The sequence below is a fragment of the Symphalangus syndactylus genome, chromosome 8 (genome assembly GCF_028878055.3).
Source record: "Symphalangus syndactylus isolate Jambi chromosome 8, NHGRI_mSymSyn1-v2.1_pri, whole genome shotgun sequence".
In the NCBI taxonomy this organism is placed as follows: Eukaryota; Metazoa; Chordata; class Mammalia; order Primates; family Hylobatidae; genus Symphalangus; species Symphalangus syndactylus.
The window spans coordinates 144940983-144957655 of NC_072430.2; the positions used below are offsets into that span (position 1 = coordinate 144940983).

The window sequence follows — 16673 nt, forward strand, 5'->3', positions numbered from 1 at the left end:
AACGCCTTGGCCATGGCACCAGGCACAGTGCGGGATAGCGGAGTGGCCAATGCCACCAACACCAGTGGCCAGCCTGGCCTGAATGGCTGACTCCCTGGCACGTGGGGGCATGGGTGGAGTTATACACAGATTCCTCAAGGCCAAGTGAGGCCAGGCAAGGCCTATGCTAGGCAGAGGAGGAGGCTGTTTCCCACTGCTCCCGAGGATGGAGCCCACAGATCCACCCAGGAGACCCCCGTCTTCTTGAATCTCCTTCCTGCTGAAGCCATGATAACTTGCCAAAAGTCCCATGAGTCGGTTCCCTGCTGGACATCCCTCTGAGGCCCCACCACCTCATCAAATCTTTTTCAGGAAAAGGTAGGAGGATGGTTGGTGAGCGAGGGCTGGGTCCAGGCTGCCACAGGTGCGTGGTGATGGACAGGTGGGTGGATGATGGATCAACGCTTCCCCGCCCAATGTTGCTGGGGGACTTGCCAGCCCACCCCCACCCCCAAGTCTTGTCTATGTAGGGCACCCAGGCCTCACTCAGTCCTGGCACCAGGATGGCTTCTCTGGACAGGTCTGCCAGGGCAGTGATGCAGCCACCCTACCCCACACCACCCCCAGGCTCCCAGGACTGGCTACTCGGCAGCACCTGGGATTCACCTCTTAGTCTCACCCTGCTGGGCACCTTCTCCCCTCTGGCCCAACATCCCAGCAGAAGCCTCTGCCCAAACATCATTCCTGGGAACCTCTGCATCCCCACAGCTCCCACGTCTCCACAGACCCTTCCACACTGACCCCAACCCCTGGGAGTCACTGGGGACAGCCAGCCCCAGCAGGGTGTGCAGTGTGTGCTTCGGCCCGGGGCTTTCTCACCGCAGGTCCCATGTCCTCACCCCTTCCTCTCCCACCACAGCCCCTCCCCATCTGCTGACCTGCCCGTCGCTCACCAAGAATATCTTCCCACCCTGGCCCTGGCTGCCTGGAGTGACCACCTCATCCACGGTGAGAACCAAGATACACTTTGCTGTCCCTGTGCTAAACCATTCACTCGCCAACGCTCTCCTCCAGACCCTCACCTCCCAATCCCCTGCATCTGAACTACATCACTGCCTCCGCCCCACACCCCCAGGCACCCCGTCCCCCTGCTGAGGCTCCCCAGGCACGCCCTCGGCTGCAGCTGGATACGCTGGCCCCTCCATCCCTGGAGCCCGCCTCTCCAGTGACCCTGTCCTCCACACCTCTTTAGACCCCAGCGGCATCAGCACACTCTAGAAACCAGCCCTGCCCAGGGGGCTCTGCCTCTGAGACCGCAAACCCTGCTGAACAGCACTGGGAGGGAAGGCTGGGGCCTTTCCGGTGAGAGGAAGGGGCGGCCTGAGGCTGACCAGCCCAGCGTGTGTCTCTGAGGAGTTTCTCAGGATCAGTGGGCTTGAACATGGATCCTTCAGTGGGACTTGCTCTGCTCTCAAATTAGGGAAATTTGGGGTCCCATATCTAAGCAGAGGCTGCCCAGTGAGAGGAGCTAGAAATGTTCATGAGAAGAGGATTTTGTCCCTCTGGAGGTCATAGAAAAGCCACAGTGAGTGAGGGACTTTCTGAAGGTCCCCTGGCGATGAAAGCTCCTTTCTGCAGTGGCTTTTCTCCAGACACTGCTAACCCATGTTCTGGCAGCCCCTTCCTTGGCCGTTCAAAGACAAATGTGGAACCCTGCAGCCATCCAAATGGCGGGGCCCAGGGAGTCAGGGGGCCCGGGGTCAAGGTTCGAGCTTCACGCGTTCATTTCTGGGACAATCTTTAGAAAGTTTAGTGTGAGAATATCCAGGAGGACTGGTGACGCCAGACCCTGAGCGAGCTCCACCTCAGGCCTGTGCGTCCCACGTGCTCACCACGGGCCGAGGCCAAGAACAGCAGCCAAAGAGAAAGGAGAAGAGGACTGAAAACACCGAAGCCGTGTGTGGTGGGTTCAGTTGGGTCCCCTAAAAAGGTAAGCTGAAGTCCTAACCCCCGGGATCTGTGAACATGACTTTATTTGGACATAGGGTCGCTGCAGATGATCAAAGTAACATGAGGACCTTAGGGTGGTACCTGGTCCAATATGACCATTGTCTTTAAAGAAGGGACGTTTGGCTGCAGAGACAGACATGCATGCAGGGAGAACACCATGAGCTGAGGAGGGCAGAGGTGGCCACCAAGCCCCCAGAAGCCACGGCGAGGTCTGCACCAGGGTCGCAACCCTGCAACACCTCGATCGCGGCCTCCACCCTCCAGGACCAGAGCCAGCTCCCTTCTGTGGCTTCAGCCACCCAGGCTATGGTCTGCTGCAGCAGCCACAGGAGCACCCAGAGGAAGAGCCCCTGAAACAAGGTTCTGCCACAGCCTGAACAGCAAGACGTGGTGGGAGATGGAGGCTCCGCCAGGACCCAGGCAGCCCAGGCCTCTGGCAGAAGGGTCCCTGCAGCACCATCGTTTACATATGCCCCCAAGCCAGGGCACCCCTAGGGTTTCAGGGACTCTATGGACTCAGATCCCATGAAAGCATCATAGAGAAAAGCACCAGATTCTCCAGGAGGCTACGGAAAAGTATTCGTGAAAGTTCCTAGCTGAAACTATAAAACTCCTAGAAGAAAACACAGGAACAAGCTTCATGACGTTCCTTGGCTATGACACCAAAGGCAAAGGCAACAAAAGAAAAAAAAGACAAGCTGGACTTCATGAAAATTAAAAACTTTTGTATATCAAAATATTTGTAAATTACATACCCGACAAGGGATTAACATCTAGAATAGATAGAAATGTCCTAAAACTCAATAATAATAAAAAAAGATTCAAAAATTGCCAAAGGAGTTGAATAGACATTTCTCCAAGCAAGATACATAAATGGCCAATAAGCACATGAAAAGATGTTCAACATCAGTAATCATTAGGGAAATACAAATCAAAACCACAATGTGAAGGCCGGGTGTGGTGACTCACGCCTGTAATCCCAGCACTTTGGGAGGCCAAGACAGGTGGATCACTTGAGGCCAGGAGTTCGAGATCAGCCTGGCCAACATGGCGAAACCCCTCTCTACTAAAAATACAAAAATTGGCTGGGTGTGGTGGTGGGCGCCTGTAATCCCAACAAGAATCACTTGAACCCAGGAGGTAGAGGTTGCAGTGAGCAGAGATCACATCACTGCACTCCTGCCTGGGCGACAGAGTGAGACTCTGTTTAAAACACACACACACACACACACACACACACACACACACACACACACAATAAAATACCATCTTGCATTCATTAGGATAGCTACTATCAAAAAAACAGAAAATAACAAGTCTTGGTGATAGTCTGGAGTGACTGGAACTCTATGCACTGTTGGTGAGAACGTGAAACAGTGCAGCTGCCATGGAAACAGTATGGAAGTTCTTCAAAACATTAAACATATGGCCGGGCGTGGTGGCTCAGGCCTGTAATCCCAGCACTTTGGGAGGCCGAGGCGGGCAGATCACCTGAGGTCAGGAGTTGAAGACCAGCCTGACGAACATGGTGAAATCCTGTCTCTACTAAAAATATAAAAATCAGCCGGGTGTGGTGGCGCACACCTGAAATCCCAGCTACTCGGGAGGGTGAGGCAGGAGGATTGCTTGAACCTGAGAGGCGGAGGTTGCAATGAGCTGAGATCACACCTCTGCACTCCAGCCTGGGCAACAGAGTGAGACTCCAACTCAAAAAAAAAAAAATTAAACATAGAATGATTATACCATAGGACCCAGCCATCCCACTTCCAGGCAAGTTCCCAGAAGAACTGAAAGCGGGCTCTTGAAGAGAAACATGTCCATTGGCTGAGGGGGAGGGCAGGGGAGACAGAGACAGACAGGGCCAGAGTCGGGGGCATGGTCGGGTACTCAGAAGTGGTGGGTCTAGGTGAGGGCTCAGGGTGCCCTTGTACTACTGCTTCCAACTTTTCTGTGAGTCTGAAAAGAATTAAAATTAGTAAAGAAACAAACAGTAATGAGATAAAGAAGTCGAAGCCCAGTCAGCTGATCTCAGGTCTGGGGCGAGAACATACGCGGTGTGTAGGGGTCACCTGGATGCCCCAGAAAGCCAGGCGGGTGTCAGGGCCAGGATCACGGCAAAGGGCCAGGAGTCAGCTCACAGCGCACAACAGTCAGAGATGAGACCATTTAAGGGAGGTTTAAAAAAAGGAGCCCTTCCCCTTCTTAAATATCTAGTGGAAGCAGACAGCATGGTTAGGGTTGGCAGCACTACCAGGTTCCCCAACCCCGGATGAGGCACTGGGGAGCCCCCAACCCTGGACAAGGCACTGGGGAGCCCCCTGATCCCGGACGAGGCACTGGGGAGCCTCCTAACCCCGGACAAGATGCTGGGGAGCCCCCTAACCCTGGACGAGGCGCTGGGGAGCCCCCAACCCTGGACAAGTCGCTGGGAAGCCCCCTAACCCCGGATGAGGTGCTGGGAGCCCCCAACCCTGGACGAAGCGCTATTCTGTATGTTCAAGGCACATTCAGCGTCCACACACAACAACGATGCCCCCTGAGCTGCCTCTCCCGTCTCGTGTCCTTTCTCTATTTACTCAGACTTAGATGAACAAGAGACTGGTCGTCAATCCTGGGCCCATGAAGCTCCAAAAGAACATTAGGGGGCCCCTCCCAGCCCCTAGGTCCAGAAATGGTGCTGACTATCCACACACACTGTTTCATTCCATCCTCTGCCGCCTACAGAAAACTGACTTCTGCGCCCTCGCTTAGTCTATCCAGACAGAACAGGGTCTTAGGAAGAAGGACAGGAGCCTTAAAATCAGATCTGGAAGCAGCATCTCAAGATAAGTCTCAGTTCTTTTAAGTAAAGCTACCCTTTTGTGACATCAAACAACCTTCCAGACGCCTAAGTCTCGCCCTCCCCCTTCCAGATGCCTGAGTCTCGCCCCTCCCATTCCAAACGCCTGGGTCTCGCCCCCGCTTCCAGGTGCCTGAGTCTTGCCCCCTCTTCCAGGTGCCTGAGTCTTGCCCCGCCTTCCAGACGCCTGAGTCTCGCCCCCCTCCTCCTTCCTCCCTTTTCTCCCTCACAGGTAAGAACCAAAGTGTGTACCAAGATGGACTGAGGAAAGCAAGGTCGTGGGTGGTGCCCACAGCAGGCACAGGAAGAGCTGGCATGGGCAGAGGGCAGCAGGCAGCAGGGCACAGAGGGAGGCCCTGCCTGAGCCAAAGCCACTGAGAGTTTCTCGGAGCCACATGGGAGGGACACTCCAGGGACGTGCCTAGGGCTCAGGACAGAAGGTGTCTCCAGCGCGGGCAGGATTTCCCGAGTGTGAGCTTCCACCTAAGAAAGCCGCTCCCTGTGGCCAAGAGACAATGCCCCAAACCCCCGCCCGGCAGCTGCGTGGACCACTGAGAAAGCCAGAATTGTGTAGCTGGACCAAGGTGAGGCCTATGTCTATCTTGAATCCTGTTTTCACTGAGACAAACTTCAGGGAACTTTTTTGTCTGGTCTGCTGAGTGGATTTGCCACTTCATATTTTTTAAGGCCTGTAAAATACTAAAAGCAGACAATATTTTGTCCTTTCTCCACTATTTAGACCACCAAGGCTTGGAGAACACAGAACAAATGACCCACCGCCCGCCAGGAATGACAGCCAGGCAGAGAAGTCCATGAGGACCCCACCCCCAGACCCCCATTCCCCATGCCCAGGGCCAGCCCACCTCACACTCCTCCCTCCCCCCACCCAGGGCCACCCCAACCTCCCGTCCCCCTCACCAGGGCTACCCAGCCCTCACACCCCTATCACCCAGGGCCACCCAGCCCTTAAACCCCTCACCCAGGGCCACCCACTCCCCTCCCCCCTCCCCAGGGCCATCCAGCCCTCACAACCCCTCACTCAGGGCCACCCCACCCTCAAACCCCCTCACCAGGGCCACCCCAGCCTCCTGCCCCTCACCAGGGCCAGCTTGCTGTCCATGCTCCTCTGGTGCTCATAGGTCAGGTCACAGGCAACACACAGGGCACTGCCCAAGCCTTTGGTCAGGGGCAAGTTGGGGTCAGCTCCCCGGGTCAGGAGCTCCTTCACAACCTGGACATACACAGACAGTCTCATCAGTGGCCACCATGTCACTTCCCCTGACAGATAGGAAGGCCCCAGGGCTGGGCCACTCAGAACTAACCCCTGAAAGCAGGGGCTTCATGGAGGCCACCGCTGGCCCTTCCCATGGATCCTACCCACAGTGGGTCCCGCTGCTGGCCTGTCCCACAGAGGATGATGCTGGGCGGGGAAGGGTCCCATGGCTGGTCTGTTAGGGAGGAGCTGGAACTCCACCCAGGTGGGCCAGTTCCAGCACTTTCTCTGTTCCCTGACAAAATGGGGATTCTCCAGCATGGTTCCCAGCTCCCATCTTGCTCTTCAGCCCCACACAGAGACAAGCCCAGGGGCCAGTCCCAGCACAGGGTTAGGAGCACATTTGCCTGGTGCCCAGGCTGTCTGCCTCTGCATCGGAGCACCAGTGTCACTGTGACCACTCGGCCAGACACAGAAGGAGGCACACCTCCCTTCTCCCTACTGTGTGCCCAGCCACCAGCTCAGATTCCAACCAGGAAAGACAGCCGTGGCCAGACACGGGTCCTTAGTGTTTGGCTCTCACAAGCTTCTACCCCTCAGAACAAAGCTCTCTTCCCTCCACACCCCTGCCTCTAACAGGGCCTAGCCCTGAGCAGGGGCCCCACATGACTTATTGAATGGATGACTCCGTGCAGGAGAGAAGGAAGCAGGGAGCAGAGATGCTGGCCTCTGCAGAAGCACCTGGAAGCCCCATTCTATGTCAGCGTTCACAAATCCTATGAATGCCTTCAGCTTTTGCAGACCTCTGCTGAAATGTCACCTCATCTGAGGAGCGTTTCATGCCACCCTGCTAAAGTAACCTGCCTTCCCATCATTCTCCATCCTCTCACCAAGCTTTATATTCTTCATAATACTTGTCATTTCCTGAAATTGTGTTACATACTAGTTTATGATCTGGCTCCTCCAACTAGAATATAGGATCCTTGAGAGCAGAGACTGTTTAATTCAACACCTAGTGCCTAGAATGGTGCCTGCCAGGTACATAGCAGATGCTCAGTAAATAACAGTTAAGTGATAGATGGATGAATGAATGAATGGGTGGACGGCAGATCCTTCCAACTGGGTGAATGAAGGATGATGATGTCTAGGTAGGTAGGTGGGTGGATGGATGGATGGATGGATGGATGGACAGATGGATGGGTGAATAGGTGAATGAATGGATGGGTGAACGGTTGAGTGGATAGGTAGTTGGGTTGATACATGAGTGATTGGTTAAAAGGATGGATGTATAGATGGATGGATGAGAGGATGAATAAGTGGGTGGGTGGAAGGATGGATGAATGGATGAGTGGAGGGTAGATGGATGGGTGAGTAGATGGATAAGTGGATGAGAAGTTGGGTGGATAGGTGGATGGATGGGTGGAAGAATGGGTGGATGGGTAGACAGGTGAGTGGAAGAGTGAGTGAATGGGTAGTTGGGTGGATAGATGGGTGGGTGAGTGGATGGGTGGATGGATGGATGGATGGATGGATGGATGGATGGATGGATGGATGGATAAATGGCCAACAACTTCAAATCCCAATGGCAGACTGGTGGGGTGGGCACTGGAGATGGAAACACATAGGTGCACAGGTCTGTGGGTACAGAACATGCTCACCAGGTCATTCCCACTGGCAATGGACAGGGAGAGCGGGGAGTGGCCACTCCACAGCAGGTTAGGATTTGCTCCGTGGGATAGAAGGAGCCGGATTATGTCCCTGGCACACTGGGTGGGGAGAAATGACAGGTTAGAGAGGCACCCCCACCCACAAGGCGCACCTGATGGTAGTCATTAATTTAAATGCCATGAAATCAATGTAGTCACTCAACGGCTACTTCCTGCCAACCATTACCTTGCCTGACACAAGGTGTTCAAAATTGTGGATGCATAGATGGATACATGAATGGGTTGGGAGGTGGATGGATCTTCAAATGGAGAAGATATTTTCTAAGCATTCATCATTTCCAAAGGAAAAGTAGGAGGACGTTGATGCATAACTTGATTTAAAGTTTGTTTTCAGAGGACAAGGGACAGTATGGACCACATGACCACGTGGCAGGTCCTGGCATACAGCAGGTGTGACTGGAGGAGCACCTCCTCCACCAGGGCTCAGTGATCGTAGAGGACGGCCTGAGTGTAAAGAGCCCCACCCTCGGCTGGTGGAGCACTCTCTGCACCAGGAGGGCAGCCCCGTCCATGCCTCCCTGCCCTCCCTGCCTCCTGCTCTCCTCCCTCATCCATGCCCTTCTGCCTCCCTGTCCTCCTCCCCCGTCCCTGTCCTCCCTTCCTCCCTGTCTCCCTGCTCTCCTTCCCCATTCTTGCCCTCCCTGCCTCCCTGCCCCCCTGCCCCCGCTTCCCTGCCTCCTTGCCCTCGTCTTCCCATCCTTGCCCTCCCTGCCCTCCTTCCCCAATCCTTGCCCTCCCTGCCCTCCTCCCCAATCCGTGCCCTCCCTGCCCTCCTCCCCCAATGTTTGCCCTACCTGCCCTCCTCCCCAATCCTTGTCCTCCCTGCCCTCCTCCCCCAGTCCTTGCCCTCCCTGCCCTCCTCCCCAATCCATGCCCTCCCTGCCTCCCTGCTTGCCTCCCCACATCCTTGCCCTTCCTGCCTCCCTGCCCTCCTCACCACATCCTTGCCCTTCCTGCCTCCCTGCCTCCTGCCCTCCTCCCCCATCCCTGCCCTTCCCACCTCCCTGACTCCTCCCCAGGAACCCCTCTGTTTTCCTGTCCATTCTCTCATCCTTGCTCCCCTGTCAGAACGTCCCACTGTGCAATCCTCAGCTGCTCCCTTCTCTTCCTCCTCTTCTCCCAGAAGTGTTCACTAGGACCTGACCTCTGCGACTCCTCCTCCCCCACTGCAGGGACTCTTCTCTGGCCCAGCTCCCTCTCCCAGTGCTCTGCTGGGACTGTGCCCCTCAGATGCGGCAGACCCCATGTCTGGCTGGCCCAACCACCATGCACACTCCCCTTTCCCGCAGCCTTGCTGGCCAGGCCAAGGAGGTGCCCACAGAAGTCTACTGAGGGGCTCCTGGGAAAGTGACCCCTTTCCCCTCCCTTCTGGGATACAGATGTGATGGCTGGACTGCTGCAGCCATCACGCCCGCAGCACTGAAGTTCCACCTGCCAGTCTGTCCTGTACCCAATGATAGTGCCACATTCAGTGTTTCCTTTTATTTCCCCACAACTTTCCCAATCTGTCATCAGGACATAAGCATGCGAACAGAAAGCCCTGTGTTCACTGCCCAGGCCTCGTCCTTCACGGTGGGGGCCTTGACCAGCTGCCTTCTTGGAGCCTCACTGTTCATTCCTAACGTGAGTTCCTGCCACCCTTCAGGTGGTCTAGTCAGGGCAGAGTGCCTGGCCCCAAGAAGACCCCCCAACAGACCTGCTCCTTCTCCCTACCCTCCAAGGAGGCTCTGACCAGACAGGGATGTTCTGAAGCAGGGAGGCCTGTCAGTGCCCCCACCTCCCCACCTCCGTCTGCCCATCCCCATCCCACTGTCACCCACATGCCCACTCGCACACACAGCACTCCCGCACACTCATCCTCACGCTCATGTCAGGACCACACAAGTTACCATCTTGCTGAAGGCCCAGGATCATTAATTTCATTTGTAAGTGGGTAAACTGAGGCTCAGTGTGCCATGGGCTCCGTGGCCAAACTGGCTTGGGCTGCATCTGCTGCCACATGGCAAAGCTGAGACTTGGCCTCAGTTTCCCCGCATCCACCCCAGCCGCTGGGCATCCTCAGAGTGGTTCCCACACCCAACTTGGTAGGAATTAACCCCCAAGGCAGGCAGGAGGCAGCGGCCACAGGGCCAGCAGCGCACTGCCCAGGGCTCTGGAAGATGAGACCAACCCTGGGGTCCTGAGTCAGAGACACATGAGGATGACAGAGGAGGGTCGGCAGCACCAGACAGTCACAGCCCAGGCCAGAGGCTCCCAAACATGTCTGACCAGGCCCTGTGGTAAGAAGTAGACATGCCGCCACCCAGGCCCCATGCGCACGCATGCATGTGTGGGTGTGAGTGTGAAATCCCGTCCTCCCGCCTTGCCTTGCTTCCCTCCCCATCCTTCCACGCTCCCTGGCTTCTGCCTAAGACTCAGCATGAGGACATGTGCTTCTGGGGGACACAAGGCCCTGGAAGGTGGCCCCACCGCTGGGCAGCCCTGTGCCCCCGCCAGGCCCTGGCTACCCTCACCTTGCTGTCGTCCTCCCGCTCGCAGGCCACGTGCAGAGCCGTCCTGCCCCCCTCCTTGGGGAGGGCTGTGTCCGTGCCATAGTAGGCTTGGGGAGGGCCTGGCTCATTGCTGAGCTTCAGACTTGAGGGCAGCAGGTCCAGCTGTGTAAAATGGAGGGCTCCGCCAGTGCCCACGGACCTGCTGTGTGCCCATGGGAAGGCAAACGAAGCAAGAGAGCTTCCTCCCCAGACTGCGGGTCTGGAGTCTCACCCTGCGAAACCCTCTTGAAGGCAGATGCCTGACTTTCTTCGAGCCTGTCCCCTGTATGCCTGTCCCTGAGACACCCCAACATCCACAAGGGTCAGAGCCATTCTGTGCCTTCCCCTCCCGGGTCCCCCACACGGTGAGCTGCCCACACCCACGTCCAGCATGTTCGTGTGCTCAGTGGCTTCTGCTGTGTGCCGGCAACTGAAAGCCTCCGAGCTCCTGCCCTCAAGGGGCTCATCCCCTTGTGGAGGAAGGAAGACATGGCCTCATGGCCCATGACTGGGGGTCTTTTGGAGCTTGGTAGGGCCTGGTGGGACAGGATGGCTTCGGCCTGGAGGAGGCCCTGGGGACATGGAACTGGCCTCTGTCTGCAATTATGAACCTTCAGAAAGGTGTGAGATGGAGTTATCTGCAAAAGGTCCTCATGGGGACCCCCACACCCTGTGGACTGCCTGAATAATCAAGTTCTTAACTCATTCCAATCAACCATTTTTGCCTCTTGATATCAAAACAAGCTCACTGGCTAAGGCTGTCATCTGGACGGGTTGTTTCTATGCAGGATCTCCACTGCCTGAGCCCCAAGCCAGGAGGCCCATCATGCTCAGCGAGCACAGGCTAGGCATAGTGTGTGAACCCGTCCAGGCACACCTGGCCAAAGCCCCATACCCCTACCCAGGTGGCGAGGCACACACCTTGCCGGGCTTGTAAGTGTCATCCTCGTCGGATGCCTTGGCGTCCACATCGGTGATGGCATGCAGCAGCAGCTCCACAATCTGTACGCCCTCCTCCCCAGGAAGGGCGGCAGCGATATGGAGTGGTGTCAGGGTGCCCAGCTACAGAGGAAACACCAGAGTGGGCAGTGAGGCACATGCTCACAGGGAGAGACAGGTGAGGTACCTGAGGGACCCAAATGCCAGGGAAATGGCTGAGACTCCGAGGGCACCATTCTCAGCCTCACCTGCCCCACAACATGCAGGATACTGGTCCCTGAAGGCAGTGTGGGCAAAGCTCCCAACACGCTGAGCAAGCCACACATGTTGCTTCCAATGCCTAATATGCCTCTGTCTGCCAGGGCCACAGGTAGGAAGGTCCACCCTGAACCAGTGTGATTTTAAGCCACTGTCCGCAGCTTCCTCTAAGAAAGGCCCCTCCCTGCCCTGCCAGGCCCACCACATTAACGGCCATGCAGCTCCTGAGTGGCCTCCCGACTCCAGCCCCTGACCTGTCCATTCTCCACTCACAGTGTCCCCAGCCATCAGCTGACAGCATCCATAGTGGCCACCGCTGTGCAGCAGTGACACAGAGGTGTTCATAGGGGCCCTGTCCTCTGGAGGCAGCCCTGCCATCCTAAGGGAGAGCCCGGCTGAGAATGGACAGTGGGCTTTGGGTCAAGAGATGCTCCCCACTCCCTTAAAGACCAGCCTCACTCAAACAGGAAAGAGAAAAGAACCCAGGAGGGACCCCTGAGGGGGAGACAGGTGAGCCTGGATGGTGGGAAGAGCCACCAGCATGAGGACTAGCCAGAGGAACTTGGAGAGAGCAGCTGGGTGTGCCCATGCATGCCCATCCACTGGTGACCGAGAGAGATGGCCGGAGCATCTGAGGCGGAGGGCAGGGCAGGTTCCAGGCAGCTGCTGACTCCCAGGAGGAGCAGTACTCTCCCAGCTTGACAGCAGTCCCTGGGACCTCCACACAGCCCAACCCCCACAGCCTCAAGCATGACCAGGGCCAGCAGCATCCACACCCAGCAGAGGCATGCAGTGAGAGGAGAGAAACGAGACTACAATGCAGGCATCGCCTGATGGTGGGGAGGCCGGTGCTGCAGGTGACAATCTACTGACCCCAGAGGGACGCAGACCCAAGCAGGCAAGGGGAGTATGGGCAGCCCACTGCTCCATGGTAACCGCAGCCCACTGCTCCATGGTAACCACAGCCCACTGCTCCATGGTAACCGCAGCCCAGGCCACCAGGAGGCGCACGGGGCCGTGCATCTACGACAGTCAGCCGGAGGCCACACTCTCCTTACATGTTATGTCACCCCTAAAACAGCAGCAGCAACAGCAACAACTAAGCTAATAACAGAACCAACCCAGCTGAGGGGTGAATCGGGAAACAATTAAGTTGACGAAATTCCCAAAACAGCAGAAGCGCAAAGACATATAAAGCACTCCAAAACAAAATCAGGGGACATGAGAGAGAGAGCTGGAGTTCTAACATCTCTCAGGTAGGAGCTCCAGGACAGTAGGGAGAGCACAATGGAGAGAAATACTAGAGAAATAATGCAAGAAAACTTCACAGACCCACAGCTCTGACCCAGTGCTAAGGTGACTTAATAAGGAGGGAGGGAATTAACCCTTACATAGACACAGGAGGCAGGGGGGCATCGCACTTCTCATTAAGTCCCACAAGTCCCGGAAGGACAGAAGACAGTGAGGCAGGACCTTCAAAGGTCTAAGGGAAAACAGTTTGGAACCCAGAATTCTGTATCTAGCTAATCTATTGTTCAATCAAGAGGGTAACATGGTGACATTTTCAGTAACATGAGGGCTCAGTTTCCCACCACGGATCCTCTCCACGAGGATGTCCAATGACACTCTGCAGAGAGCACAGAAAGAATCCAAGAGGAAGCGACAAGGTGCAAAATGCACTGAAGAGCAAAGAAACCCCTGGACTACTGCCAGGTCCAGGTGAGACTGGCAGTTAGAGTGGGACTTGAAGCCACAACTGTGCAGCATGGTGGAGGGAGGCAACCCTGAGAGTCCCACTCCTCCTGGGAGTCAGCAGCTGCCTGGAACCTGCCCTGCCCTCTGCCTCAGATGCCCAGACATCTCCCTGGGTTATCAGTGGATGGGCATGCATGGGCACAGAGCATGAGCACTGGGACTTGTGTCTGCCACAGTGCTGACGTTCTGCTCTTGCTGGTCTTCAGACCTGGCAGAAGGTGCCCATCAAAATGAACAGCTCTTGTGAGACACAGGGCCAGAAATTAAAACTATTCAATCCCTCTAGGCCCAGAGACTATCGTAAAAGAGGTGAGCACATGAGATTGCAAGGGGCAATTCTGAGGGATAAAATTAGTTCAGAGTTTTTCTATAAATTAAACATTAATATCAAAAGTACATGGTTACAAGGCCAGTGTCTGGGCCCCAGTGTCAAAATAATAGGGTTTTCTTTGAGATCTGATTTGCTCTTTCATAGAAAATTGTTGGCTGGATGTGGTATCTCACACCTGTAATCCCAGCACTTTGGGAGGCCGAGGTGGGCGGATCACTAGGTCAGGAGTTCAAGACCAGCCTGGTCAACATTGTGAAACCTCGCCTCTACTAAAAATACAAAAATTAGCTGGGCGTGGTGGCAGGCGCCTGTAATCTCAGCTACTCAGGAGGCTGGGGCAGGAAAATCGCTTGAACCCAGGAGGCGGACACTGCAGTGAGCTGAGATTTTGCCACTGCATTCCAGCTTGGGTGACAGAGCAAGACCCAGTCTCAAAAAAAAAAAGAAAATTGTAAAAGGTTATAAACATTTTATGGAAGTCTTACCTTATGATGTTTAAACTGATTAAAATAGACTCGTTTACAAGGTTTTATTAAAATTAGCTTTAACATTCATAATACAAGGGTAAAATTTGTTTTTCTCTTTTCAACAAAATTTTTGTAGAACATTAATAAAAGATAATTTTTTCTGAAACTTAGTCTCACACCATGGCCCAGGCTGGAGTGCTGTGGCACAATCTCGACTCACTGCAAGCTCCGCCTCCCAGGTTCACACCATTCTCCTGCCTCAGCCTCCTGAGTAGCTAGGACTACAGGCACCCGCCACCAAGCCTGGCTAATTTTTTTTTTTTGTATTTTTAGTAGAGACGGGGTTTCACCGTGTTAGCCAGGATGGTCTCTATCTCCTGACCTCGTGATCTGCCCACCTCAGCCTCCCAAAGTGCTGGGATTACAGGCAATAATAAAATATTTTTGTTTCCCTTTTGAGTAAACCGCTGGGGAAAAAAAGGAGGGACAGATTCAGTTGGCCTCATGCTGTCTTTATTAGGTCTTATTGTTTGGGAAACTGATTCTCCAATCAAAGAGTAAAGGTTTTTGTGGAGTTTTTTTTTTGAAATATTTGAATTATTTTGGCTAACGATTGGCAATTATATAGTGACCTGTGATCCTGTTTTATAATATCAAGTGTCTTTAACCTTTGATATATGACAAACTCCAAAAGCAAAATTTCAAGTTTTAAATTCAGTCTTCTTTACCTCAAACTCCCTTTTTGGGGGGTATTGGGTCCCCAAAGTCCAAGAGAGACATATTAGGCTTATTTGGCATGTTAGAATTTTACAGAAAGCATTGTCAAATGCGAAGTGCTGTTTAACCTTCTCTAGGTTATATGTATATAGATACGTTGTTCCTATGTGTTCCAGGATTGCATGACATTCCTGAAATTCTGATCTGTCTTAATATATGTTGCCAGTGGTTATCATAATTATTGTTAAATTGCTGTCTGACACAGAAATAACCAAATTTCCTTGTCAACTGTGTCTTTAACTATGGCTGTCCTAAAACTTTTGTCATCCACAATTATTGTTTTGCTTCTGACACAGAAATAACCAAATTTCCTTGTCAACTGTGTCTTTAACTATGGCTGTCCTAAAACTTTTGTCATCCACAATTATTGTTTTGCTTTGATTCTTTTCACAAAGTGACTTAAAATCAGCTACTGTCCAGGGCTTGTTTCTTTGGGGGAGTTCACGGAAAGGACTATTGAATGCATGTTTTTGATAACTTTGGAGATTGTGCCATTGGATTAGAGAGGAAACTTCCAGGACTCTAGCTAAAAAGCTGGTGTTAACCCAGTATGACTGCTAACCCAGTATGAAGCAGAGCAGGAGGTGACTGCATGGACTGAAGTAACAGAGGACTGAAATAATTGTTTATGGCTTCTTTTTGAAATACTGCTGTTTCTTTTTGTTTCATTTTTTGGAGTCTGGAAAGCTTTTCTCTTTCAAGCTGTTTATATCCATTAAAAATAGAGTAGAGTATACTCTTGCAAACAGAATTTGAAGGTTTTTTCTCTGTCTCCCTGACTTCTCCAGAATTTGGAAACTATGCAAATATTTTTAATTCATGGCAATGTATTTGTTTGCATACATTTATTAGGAATCTGTTTTTTATAATGGGACACAGTTGGAAGATTTTCAGAATAAGCAGATTGCTTTGAGAAATTGAGATTGACTTTATAGAGCCAATGAGAACCTCTTAGAATAACTGGCCTCATACCTTGTCTATGCAGTTCCTTTGCACGCTTCCTGGCATGTGGTAAGTGGACCGTGTCACTTTCTGTCAGGCCCAGGAACCTCAAGTTGTTTTGGAACCTTGAGAAGACTGGTTCTCCCAATTCACACAGGGATCTGAAGGCACAGATGGATCCTTGGCTTGGCTTGAGAGGCTTTTGAGGTAGAGTCTGAGATTCCTTGTGAAATGTTCCCGCAAAGCCAACTTAGGAGAGCCTGTATGGACAATGATTCTTGGCCGGGCACAGTGGCTCATACCTGTAACCCTAGCACTTTGCGAGGCCAAGGCGGGAGGACTGCTTGAGTCCAGGAGTTTGAGACCAGCCTGGGCAACACAGTAAGACCCTGTCTTTACAAAAAAATTTAAAAATTAGCCAGGCCTGGTGGTGCATGCCTGTAGTCCAGCTACTGTGGAGGCTGAAATAGGAGGATCACTTGTGCCTGGAAGGTGGAGGCGGCAGTGAGCCATGATGATGCCACTGCACTACAGCCTAGGTGACAGAGTGGGACCCTGTCTCAAAAGAAAAAAAAAGACAATAATTCTTTCTGCACTTTGTGTGGGTAATCAGGCCACTGAAGCTTATTTTGCAGGTAGGTTGGTCTTGCTGTGATTTGCCTTTGGTGGAAGTGGGGGATTGGAAAGAAAGGTTGCTTTTCAGAAAAAAACTCTAGTATCAGTTTAACCTTTGATTCTTGGGTGGCCGCAGGGTCACCCATGGTGTGGAACTGCCCACAATGCCCCTCCTCAGCACGAAGCAGCCAGACAGATGCATGGCCCGATCCCTCATGATTGAGGAATTGACACATGGGGGGGAAGGGTGTTGAAACTGGCCCATTGTCCCATAGAGCTGATGTCTATGG

At 53.4% G+C, this 16673-nt stretch overlaps 1 protein-coding gene across 20 annotated transcripts in view; it reads right to left on the reverse strand.

Annotated features, from left to right (window-relative positions):
* ANKMY1 (ankyrin repeat and MYND domain containing 1) overlaps window positions 1-16673 on the reverse strand; it is a 96923-nt gene that overhangs the window by 36912 nt on the left and 43338 nt on the right. For 10 of the 20 annotated variants that reach the window (XM_063645324.1, XM_063645328.1, XM_055291178.2 and 7 more), the window contains 4 exons: window positions 11221-11361; window positions 10282-10422; window positions 7700-7807; window positions 5928-6059 (listed from right to left, as the gene is read on the reverse strand). The exons of 2 other annotated variants lie outside the window; for them this stretch is intronic. In XM_063645324.1, the coding sequence (XP_063501394.1) occupies window positions 5928-6059; window positions 7700-7807; window positions 10282-10422; window positions 11221-11361 (522 nt within the window). The remainder of the gene's footprint in view (window positions 1-5927; window positions 6060-7699; window positions 7808-10281; window positions 10423-11220; window positions 11362-16673) is intronic. 8 more of the 20 variants (XM_055291187.2, XM_055291174.2, XM_063645327.1 and 5 more) reach the window with 5 other exon arrangements.